This window comes from Lycium barbarum, chromosome 1 (assembly GCF_019175385.1).
Source record: "Lycium barbarum isolate Lr01 chromosome 1, ASM1917538v2, whole genome shotgun sequence".
Lineage (NCBI taxonomy): Eukaryota > Viridiplantae > Streptophyta > Magnoliopsida > Solanales > Solanaceae > Lycium > Lycium barbarum.
The window spans coordinates 81,669,511-81,681,843 of NC_083337.1; the positions used below are offsets into that span (position 1 = coordinate 81,669,511).

At 39.2% G+C, this 12,333-nt stretch overlaps 1 protein-coding gene across 1 annotated transcript; it reads left to right on the top strand.

The window, feature by feature from the left end:
* Positions 1-283: 283 nt before the first annotated feature.
* Positions 284-3,242, top strand: LOC132640913 (uncharacterized). Its single transcript, XM_060357748.1, has 2 exons — positions 284-2,684; positions 2,979-3,242. Exons 1-2 carry the CDS (start codon positions 1,124-1,126, stop codon positions 3,056-3,058), a joined length of 1,641 nt encoding a protein of 546 aa, XP_060213731.1. The 5' UTR covers positions 284-1,123; the 3' UTR covers positions 3,059-3,242.
* The last annotated feature ends 9,091 nt before the right edge of the window (positions 3,243-12,333 follow it).

A 12,333-nucleotide genomic window follows, 5' to 3' on the forward strand; every position in this document is an offset into this window, starting at 1 on the left:
GACTACATTGGTCCTAGTGTGGGAAGTCTTCTATGTTTCTAGGGAAGATAATTCCCATTTATTTCTATTTGGACTAGTTCCTTCCTTTACAACTATATATAGGGGTGATTGTCATCCATTGTAAATCAGATTTTGAAGAATATATTATATTGAGAGTTCTTTTGAACCTTTGTGGCATTACTTTAGGATTTATCTTTCAACCTAACTAGTTTCTAGTTCAAGGTAGTAAGATAATTTCTTCCTTGATATCTTTGATTTCTTTTTGGTATTCTTTCGAAGGCGGTTAGTTCTAAATACTAATTGTTGTCTTAAGTTACTCACAAAGCGGTCAGGATCCTAATCTACTGTTTTTGATTTGTTATCTCAAGTAAAGGCGTTAGATTTCTTCCTATAAATCTATACGTTGTTACTTGGATCTTGTCAAGACTTTAGAACTAACGTTCTTGGAAATTCGTGGATTGTTCCTTCGAATTTCCCATATCTTTTATTTTCTAGTTTTTAGATTCTTTTCTATATTTGCTTCCGCACTTCTTATATTTTAATTATAAATTTGGGATCTCCCTAACCTCGTTGTTATCAAGTGGTATCAGGTATCAGAGCGGTTCTATCAAGATTCCGTTCTTGATAATCTTGAGGATTTCTTGAAAAAAAAAAAAAGAGCAAAAATAAATAAATTAAAAAGTACTGTAGCAGTGAACAGTGACGAAAAAAAAAAAGAAAAAAAAAAGTTTAGTGTTTGCTCTTCAAGAAATTTCTTCCATTTATTTGTTTTCTAAAGATTAAGATAGAAAACAAGAAGAGGGGATCCTAGATCTTTAAAGCTAAGAAGCAATCAATTTTTTTCTTACTCCTTTTAGCTTGTTAAAAAAAAAAAGTCCTTTTTGTTCGAGTCTTGTTTCAACTAAATTCTAATTCTTTCTAGGATTGGTTCTTCATTTTTTTAGTGCCCTAAAATTCTTTATTTTACTACTAAGGGCTTGATTCTAGTGGGGTTTAATTATAAATCCACAAAGTGTTTTCCCAAAGGTTATTTGAGGGGAAAAAGGCAAGAGTGGGTGAGAATAATTGAGGAAAAAAGCCAAAAAAAAAAAAAACTGAGTGATACATTTTCTTTAAAATAACTATGTCTTTCACAATTGCAAGAATCTATGATTATGAAGGATTGGCCAAGTGCGGCAGTAATCATGTGGTACTACCAAGATTGTGCATGTGTGCTAGTAAAGAAACTTACCTACAATGGGAATACTATATGGAGCATATATTTGCTTGTAACAATTTTTGGGAGATGGAAAAATTGGAGTTTGCCACAAGGGCATTGTCCTTGAAATTACGGAAGATAGTCGATGATTATCGTAATCCTCATTGGGTGAAATTTAATCGGCTACTTTTGACGTGGAGTGATTTAAAGGAGGAATTGAGGCGCATTCATTCTATAACACTGTCCCAAGATGAAGCTAACTCCAAAAGTCCTATTCGTTCCAATAAGATGGTTAAGTATGTAATCTTCCAAGAGGAGGAGTCAAGTTGTGAACAAAAGAGTGACTCTTCATCATGTGTAACTTCTCTTACACTAACAGAAGTTCCTAAACCTCCAAAAAAAAGAGAAGATGAGAGAATAAAAGAACTGAGTGAAAAAGAAAATTATAAGGAAGAGAGATACAAAATTGGGTGGAGTAAGGGAGTGCAAAATGGTAACTCAAGAGAGGAAAAAGGAAAGTTTCAGTTGAGAAAAGCGAGTGAGTTGTCACAAGAAAAGAATGGAGATAAAAACAAAAGCAAGAGTGAAAAGAATGAGAGTGAAGGCAGAGATGTTAGAACAAAAAGTGTTTTGTTACAAGAATTGAGAGAATCAAAAGAGAGCTTAAGTGAGAATGGTTCTTGTTTATCTTCTAACCTCCTTACTCTTTGTCTTTCTAGTGTTTTTGAATCTACATTGCAGGTTTCGGAACAAGCGCCCATGCGGTCTTTAGAACAGCAAAGAAAAGAGATAAAGACCTTATGTTGCCAAGAAGATTCTGCAAAATTTTCAAGTGCTACATCACATGTAGACCAAGGTAGAGGATCCTTTAAGGAAGCAACTTGTGGTAAAATGGCTAAACCTAATACTTCATGTGCTTTAAAAGCCATTGAATGTGAAGGAATTGTAGGTAAGAGTTGTGATAATTCAATTTTTGAATCTGTTGTTTCATCACCTATGGATGAGAGTTATTCTCCTTGTTTAGGTCATTCTTTATTTGACTCTAGTGATGCAGTTGTTGATGAGAACTCATTCATGTCTAATGTGCACTATGCTAGTAATCTTTTAGTTGTAGCAATGGAAGGGGATATGACTAATCTCATTAGTCAAGGTTTTAAATTGTGTGATAACCCATTGTGGGATGATAATAAAGATGAGTTTGCAGTTTATTTTTGTCCACTTTGGGATACCAATGAAGGAAGAAAAGATGGTGAAATTCCCAATGAAGATAATGAGACACATGAAGCTTTTGGTGTCTTAGATATTAAGGAAGTTGAGCTAAATGCAGGATATAGTCACTCAAGTGTGGAAAAGGATAAGTGCTCACACATTGCTAATTTCACAATATCTTTATCTTGTTTCGTCGATCCTTTTTTGCAGGTTTATTCCAAGCCACTTCTTGAGGAAATTACTTTTGGTCCATATCTTGATTATGGTATATCTAATGGTGAGGTTAAATTATTTAGCAAGAGAAAATATGGTATGTTTTCCTTGTATTCATACGCTTTTGGTCTAGCTAATGACCCTCTGCAATTTAAAGAGCTTATGAATTGTGTTTTTAGTGCTTGTGTTGGTGATTACATTTTCCTGTTAGCTGATGTTATACTTGGACTTTTAAAAGGAGTGTTTGTGCATAAAAATAATAAGTGGATTAAATGGTTGCATGGTCACTACCTTGTGTTACTCATACCAAGTGGTTGTTGTGTTTTTCTACTTATTGTGATTATCATGTTGGTTGCAGGAAAATATCAAGATTCAAGGACGAGAATAATCTTTAAGAGAGGAAGAATGATAGCAACCATGAAGGCGCAAATGCATTAAATAGAAAATAAGGTCACCACCAAGATTCGAGACGAATCTTCTTTAAGAGGGGGAGAATGATAGCATCCATGGTAGCTCAGAATTATTGAAGGACGTGGATGAAGATATGGAAGTTCCAAGAAGACCCATGACAAGATCTCAAACGAGGAAATTGCAAGACAAGCTTAATGGGCTGCAATCAACAATTCAAAAGTGTGTTGTGATGGAAGAAGAGCTCCAGCCCAATTCAAAATTTTTCCTCAAGTCTTACACTTATTTGGAGGCCCAAATTAAAGTCCAAAGTGAGATGAAATGAGGCCCAAATCAGCCCCAAAAGAAGAAGTTTCCAGCAGCCCAAATTGGCCCAAATTAGTTTCTAGAATAAATAATTAATTGTTGTTTTAATCTATGTTGACTTGCATTGGTCCAAGTGTGGGTAGTCTTCTAGGTTGTTTTAATCTATGTTGACTACATTGGTCCTAGTGTGGGAAGTCTTCTATGTTTCTAGGGAAGATAATTCCCATTTATTTCTATTTGGACTAGTTCCTTCCTTTACAACTATATATAGGGGTGATTGTCATCCATTGTAAATCAGATTTTGAAGAATATATTATATTGAGAGTTCTTTTGAACCTTTGTGGCATTACTTTAGGATTTATCTTTCAACCTAACTAGTTCCTAGTTCAAGGTAGTAAGATAATTTCTTCCTTGATATCTTTGATTTCTTTTTGGTATTCTTTCGAAGGCGGTTAGTTCTAAATACTAATTGTTGTCTTAAGTTACTCACAAAGCGGTCAGGATCCTAATCTACTGTTTTTGATTTGTTAGCTCAAGTAAAGGCGTTAGATTTCTTCCTATAAATCTATACGTTGTTACTTGGATCTTGTCAAGACTTTAGAACTAACGTTCTTGGAAATTCGTGGATTGTTCCTTCGAATTTCCCATATCTTTTATTTTCTAGTTTTTAGATTCTTTTCTATATTTGCTTCCGCACTTCTTATATTTTAATTATAAATTTGGGATCTCCCTAACCTCGTTATTATCACATTTCACATAGCAGCTCCCCAGATCAGACCCGAGACCAATCGGCTACAGGTACATGAGTTTCTTGGCATTTTCTATGTATGTGTAACGAAGTAGAGTACTATTTAATGACGGCAAACGGAAATTTAAAAAGGGCCAGAGACCCAGTGGTTATGATGAGTAATGGCGACTGGGATGTCTCTTCCACCAGTGTGAATCTAGAAAACCCCGGATAAAAGATAATCCTGTGTACAGATGAGAGTGAATGTTGAGGATTCAGAAGGGAAATATGGTAATTGTATGGCCTAGACATATTACTACCACAATGACATTACTCGAGCACTAACCATCAGGTTAGATGTTGTACGAGATATCGAGAGTTCTTGTCGCCTCGTGATTGTGTTAGGACTTCATACAGGGATAATCTAAGTTACAAGTGATATAAAGGAGGACGTGGATATGGTACAGTGTACGAAAAGAATTATATGAGTTAAAGAATTTAAACGGAGACATACAAAGGAATATAAATAGGTAATGCTATGGGAACATCCTAAAGGGGGAAGCGGATAAGAGAAATGCGAGGGTAAGATGGAATCGACTGACATTACAGCAGGCGGGTTGTGAACACTTAATTTTCCAACGAAATCCCATGCGGAAATCAGTTAGCGAAATCCGAAAACCGACAACAAACGGATAGGAGCTAAGACGATATTTAAGGTAGTGCTGAGGATTATTGGTAAAGACCTTGATTAATAGGATATCAAGAAGTGGGTGCTTGAAAAGAGAAAGGGGGATTTAAGAATGGAACCGATCCGCGTATATAAAGAATACTTTACGAACCTTAGGGCTAATGCTATAAGCAATAAGAGAAGAAAGTTGTTACACCTCGGAAATTTCTCCGTACTTGTATGATGAGTGGAATGATGAAAAGTTGAGTGTATGATGTTTTATTAAGTCGGGAATGGCTAATTAAGAATTTTTGGAAAATAAGAAAGTCGCGAAAAATTTTCTGTCCAGTGGTCGTATATGGCACTATACGGCCCGTAAAGTGATTTACGGACCGTATAGTGGAATCGTTCTTCAGCTTGCCAAAAATCTCAAGTTCTGCCCAGTGATGATATGGTTAAATACGACCCAGTTTACGGCCCGTAAACTGGTTTACGGTCCGTAAACCAGGTCGTAAACTGCCATGTCCATCAGCCAAAACTTTTTGTCTTTGAAATGGTTAAATACGACTTGGAGGACGGCCCGTAAACTGGTTTACGGGTAAACCAGGTCGTAAACTGCCATGTCCATCAGCCAAAACTTTCTGTCTTTGAAATGGTTAAATACGACTTGGAGGACGGCCCGTAAACTGGTTTACGGACCGTAAACCTCAGTCGTAAATTACCATAATCCCCAGCCAAACTTTCTGTTTCTGGGATGATTAAAAACGACCATGGAGGACAGACCGTAAACCACAATACGGTCCGTAAACTGCAATTTACGACCACTGTTCATCCCGACAATTTTTCATTAAAGACCAGATTTTGAATTATTAAAAGAGAACTTAAGCCTCAATTCACGTCATTTCCTTCCACATAACTCAAGAACATTCTAGAACTCTCCAAATATTTCCTCCACAAGAATTCAAGAGAATCAAAGGAGATATCAAGATTATCAACACCAAATTCATAAAAATAAGTGTAAGAACACATCAAAGGATCATCTAAGTCCAGAAATCCCACAAAGGGTGGAACTAGGGTTTTGGTTAATTGAAGTATTTCCACTTAAGGATTGTTCAACCATCATCCAAGGTAAGTTTCATGATTATTCCATGTTGTTTGAAGTATTGGAAAGCTTAGACACTTGAAATGTAGAAGAACATAGAAATGGGTTAATAATGAGTGAATAGTGACATAAATGAATGATAGTGGAATTGAACTATGAATATTGAAGTGTTGTGAGTACAAATACGTTATAAATGATGATTATATCATGAAACAAGCATTAAATGCATGAAAACGCAAGGATGAGCTAGAAGTAGAAATAAGGGAGAATTGGAGGAAAATGGTGGATTTTGCCAAATGTATGTATTTGACGATTGTTGATTATGATATTGCGAATAATACTATGAATATTGGGAGTTGATATAGAACGTGAGAAAAGTGGTATGAGCGAAGGAAGCGTTTTCCGACTTCTCCTAGAATTAGCGACACGTTCTGATAGTCAGTTACTAATGTTGATACGAATTCTCTTATGAAGGTAACGACGTGATATCGACGGAGAACAAGTGAGCAATATCTTAGCTAAGCGACCAAGGTATGTGAGGCTAGTCCTTCTTTCTAATGGCATGAATCTTTTAGCTTGAATCCCTATTCCTTTCATGAATTCTTACATTCTAAGAAGTTAAAAGCTTATGCCTATGAATGTCTATATGAGATAAGTTATTCGAAATGATGATACTAGAATGATGATGATGTTATTCCTTGCCTACACTCACCTTATGTACTAGTCCTTTCAAGGTGAGGCAGAATGTCCATGATGGTTCCATAATGTAATCGGGGGATCACGACCTTACGTCACCCCGATAGAGTAAAGTTGATCATGATTCTTATATACGCATTATGATAAGATAAGTATTTTATGATAAGCATATTACTATGAGCATTTTCATAAGCATGTCATGATTGCATTCACACCGGGCCTAGTTGGCCGGGCAGACACCGCTTCGGCGGGCGGCGATACGGATACATCACGACCTACGGGCGTGGGCAGACACCACTAGTGGGCGGCATGAGATGGTACCCCGAACGCGGGCTAATATTATTGATTATCACACTGTTCTGACATGGACGGGCAGCTTGCATATGATGCATACATGTTATGATGATGAGTAAGACAGCATGCATTACTTCATTTATGATTATCAGTCAGATTCAGTTGTCTCATATTGATGTTATCCTCATATTATTGATGTTTCCTTTCATTATGTATGCCTCTCATACTCGGTACAATATTCGTACTGACGTCCTTTCTTCGGACGTTGTGTTCATGCCCACAGGTAGACAGGGAGGAGAGCTTGTCCAGGGTCCTCAGTAGCTGTCAGCTGATAGTTAGCACACCATTGTTCGAAGGTGCTTATAGCTATTCTTTTGATGTACATTCACATATGCATATTTTGGGCATGACAGAGTCTTGTTCCGTCCATGTATTCATTATGTTAGTAGAGGCTCGTAGATACGCAGTGTGGGTTAGATGGTCTCACAAGATGTTTTCATATGTATGTATATTATTTTGAAGGCCAAGAGGCAAATGTATATCAAGTATTTATGTTTCGATTAAATATGATTTTCCTACAATTGGTATGTAAAATTGATAAAAGAGTATTAAATGAGCGAGACAAGTAGTAGAGTGAGCGGTGCTCGGTAACTAGCTCCGGGTACCCGTCGCGGCCCCTAGCTGGGTCATGACAGAAGTGGTATCAGAGCAGTTCGCCCTAGGAAGTGTCTACGAGCCGTGTATAGTAGAGTCTTGTTTATGGTGTGTTGCGCGCCACGCTAATAAACAAGAGGCTACGGGGCATTTAGGAAAATGACCATCCTTCTTCTCATGAAATCGTGCGATAGAGCCATGGCTAGGATTATGTTATTCCTAAAAGTGCGTTATGGTTTCAGAAAATGCCGCCGAAAGGAAAAGCTACAGCTGCCCAAAAAGGCAAGGCTACGACGAAGAAGCGGGCTGAAAGGGAGCCTCCGGCGGAGGTAGAGGAAAGTGAATCGCAAAGTGAGGTCGCGCCCAATGTAGAAGAGCAGGGAGGAGCCACAGCTCCGATTCCTCCACCGGGCGCTTCGGGTCAACAAGTGTTCGAGGCCATACATTTATTGACACAGTTGGTTGCCGCTCAGGCACAACGACAGAATGCGGGCCCAACTGATCGTTCGGCCAGTACAAGAGCCCGTGATTTCCTTACTCTAAACCCTCCAGAATTTTTCGGGTCGAAGCCGGATGAGGACCCACAAGGTTTTATCGATGAGATGGTGCGGACGCTGAAACTTATGCATGCTTCTGAGACCGAATCTGTGGAGTTGGCCTCATATAGACTTCACGACGTGGCGGTACTGTGGTATAAGAATTGGGTGATAACAAGAGGAGAGAATGCACCACCTCCCGTGTGGCAAGAGTTTGTAGATGCCTTTATTCGTCATTACTTGCCACCTGAAGTCCGCCGAGCTAGAGCGGACAGGTTCTTGAATTTGAAACAGGGAAGCATGAGTGCCCGAGAGTATAGTATGCAATTCAACTCATTGGCCCAGTATGCTCCGACTATGGTGGCTGACATGGGAGACCGAGTCTATAGATTTGTGAGTGGTTTAGGACCACACTTGTTCAGAGATTGCCTGACAGCCTCTTTGCAAGACGGGATGGATATTTCCCGGATATAGGCCCATGCTCAGAACCTCGAGGAACGACAACGATAGCAGAGAAGTGATCATGAGGGTGACAGAAGACAAGGTAAGAGGGCTAGATCTATGGGGGATAGCAGTGAGTACCGAGGGGGACCGAGACAGACGCATTCTAGGCACTCAGGTCAGTCAGCGACCAGTGCACCTCCCAGATTCTCGGATAGGAGATTCGACCGTTCTTTTCAGTCAGGCCAGGGGCAGAGTTCGAGGGCCTCAGATTTGCAGTCTAGGGGAGACTTTAGCCAGAGGAGACCTTCAGTACCGCGGTGTAGCCAGTGTGGCAAAATTACATTCCGGACAGTGTCGTCAGGGTTCGGATGCTTGTTATGCTTGCGGGCAGGTTGGTCATATGATGAGAGATTGCCCTTCAGCGAGAGTGTCACGACCCAACCCCGTGGGCCGCGACTGGCACCCTACTTAGGCACCCCAAACAGACTCACAAACCAGATCATCATATTAAGACTCATTCAGACTTAACATAAGTTATTCGAACTGAAAACTAACAGCAGACGTCATACAAGCATTGAACAAACACTTATCTTAAGCGGTCGCCCGTGCAGGACAGTCATATTAAAATCAGAAAGGTAGCGGAATATACATCGCCCAAATGCACACACACACGTACAAACTTATGGGTCGTCTTGACCATAATAGCATACGGGCCGCTTAACAACGTAAAACAGAACCACATACGAACACACCGGACCCACGACCCACAAATATGACTACAGGCCTCTAAATCAAAACGGAACATACGAACATATGACGGGACAGGGCCCCGCCGTACCCACACAGTCACAAATGTACAGAATACACACATAGCAGAAGGTATATACCAAAAGTTATGCTCCGGATCAAGGGGAGCTCTCCAAATAGCAAAATAAGTAGCCTAAACCGTAGGATCACCCAAACGAGCTTCTGTACCTGCGGGTATGAAACGCAGCCCCCCGAAGAACAGGGGGTCAGTACGGGAGAAGTACTGAGTATGTAAAGCAGAAAGTACAGAAATCCCAATCATAACTGGAGTCGGAAGGAACAAACACAAACATCAAAGTAGCAAATCAAACCTGTGCGGAAGATAAATGTACAAATGCAAATAAAATCATGTGTAGGGCTTAGGAACGTGGCCACCCCCGACGTTGGTGCCACGACACATCATACTCCAGAAGTTTTTCAAATCTCCGTACAGTCTCCAGACAAATCGTATCACACACATATCACATCATCAGAACATATCAAATGCCATATCACATCATAACTCCATAGACGGTAACCGGCCCTATGGCGAGGCCTCGAAAACCGTAGCACATCATACTTCCGAATATGGTATAGTGCGCACGATCACAAAGCCGGCCCGGGTACCGACGAACGAAATCATAGCGAATGGCACGAACGGAGTAGTGCAGAGACCATATGCATATTAAAAGTGATTTACAGGACTCGACACATAATTACATATAGGCATATACCGACGCCAGAAGGCTCGGAGTAGGAGTCAGGTAGATCAAAATTAATATATGGAAGTTACGAAGTTCCAAACTGCAAAACCTTTGAAAAACAATTCACAGGTCATTTTCCGAAAATCTAATATCAATCATAATGCAAAACGTTCAATAATGGTGTAGGAAATTTCAAACGGACCTTTGAGTCATAGGCAAACGATTACTTTTCATATCGGACGGAAATGAGTCAAACAAACCAAATAAGGGAAGCCTCGGGGCTTGCGGGCCCACCTCGAGTCAAATCGAGGCGGCGGACACAAATCACAGACTTTAGGCTCCATAAAGCCATCTACGAAAGTTTCGGAGAGATTCGGACACGATAGCAAAAGTTATGAAGGTTTGAACATTCTTTCAACCAAATGTAAGGAATATGTTTCAATTGCGCTGAATGAATAGTGCCCAAACTTGAACTCGGATTTCCAAGAGCAGAATTATCCCCGAGGGTCCGATCTTAACCTAGTATGACTAGGACATGCCAAAAGAAGGAAAGGTAGGCTTTACATACCTGGATAGCGCCTTACGCTCGCTTGGCGTCAATCCCAATTTCGTCCAAAATCTAGAAATGGTCAAGTTTACCATTTGTTAGTTTCAAACTTTTCAATAATCCAACTTAACACATACTTACCTACCGAAATTTCGGCAGCATTTCCTCTGTATATAAGACATCCCCGAGACTTAGCTCGGCTCAATTCATCAACACAACAACCCAGAAATGACATCAAAACAACAATAGACATTAAAACATACACTATGGCATCACTAGCCATCTTTCGACATAACGGAACATCTTTCGCTTCAAACTTACATTTCCAACCCAAACTTATCATTTTCATATTCATCATCCATCAAAATCATTACAACCTACGTCGGAGACATATCATACCATTTTCACACAATATACATAAGATATGCAAACATTCAAACTCTCCATTAAGCCACTACTTTTCCAATTTTTTTCCTACCCTTCAACATACAAGTTCATTATACATTTCCATCTTCCAAATTCATCAACAATAATCATAATTTGCCTCTTGATACTTTCATTTCCATTTTTTACATAAATCATAACAAAATTGCATGCTTTCCTACAACAACTTGATAACCATTTTTCCAAGACAATAAAGATTGTTATCCTTCCATTCACTTCACCATAACATACTTAACATACAAACAAGATCAAATTCATATTCCATACCCAACATAGCACCACACGGCCACCTTCTACATTCTCCAATTTTTCACTAATTCATTCCACTTTCATTTCTAACACCATTTCCATCATACTACAACTAAATTACAACATGAATTCAAGCCATCTTAAACATACAATTCATACATAAATTCGGCCACCATAAACACCATCCCAACACACAAGGTTTCCAAGTTTTTCATTCATTCACACATACTACAACATACATACATATATCTCATGGCATGAAAATGGAAAAATTCTTACCTCTCTTCAAGTTCTTCACTTGGAGGTTAAAATTGTTTTCTTGCCACAATACTTATACCAACTTGTAGAGGGCCTTGAGTTTAGCACTAATCTCACAACAAAAGAATTTTTGAACCAAAGATTTGGGCTCCAATTTTTTTTTTCTTTCTTTTCTTTCTCTTTCTCTTCTCAAACCCGAAATGTTCCCTTTCTTTTCTTTGTTTGTTCTTGTTCCTTTTTCTTGAAGCTTCCTTACACTTATCCATTATATGGACTTATCACATAATAAAAATTAATAATTCCATGGGTCAAGGCCTACATGGCCGGCTGGGCCCCCTTAAAATTGGGCCTCACTTCACTTATTTTTTTTTTGAGCCCAAAATGGTTGGCTAATTATTGTAATTCATGGGGCAAGTTTTCAAAATTCCAATTTTGCCCTTGGCCACCTTTCGTAATTCCACACCATTGAATTTATAACCTACACATTCATACCAAGTAAGGTCCAATTGGGGCCTTATTCATCACAAGTCAATTTATCTTGAATTTTTCGAATAAGCAAAAATGTCGGATGTAACAGAGAGATAGACTTTGCTATTGATGTACTACCAAACACCGAGCCTATCTCTATTCCTCCTTATCGAATGGCTCCAGCAGAGTTGAAGGAGCTAAAGGAACAATTGAAGGATTTACTTAAGAAGGGGTTTATAAGGCCTAGTTCCTCGCCATGGGGAGCACCAGTCCTATTCGTAAGGAAGAAAGACGGATCTCTACGAATGTGCATCGACTACAGGCAGTTGAACAAGGTGACAATAAAGAATAAATACCCTCTTCCTAGAATTGACGACTTGTTCGATCAATTGCAAGGTGCTAAATGGTTCTCCAAGATAGATC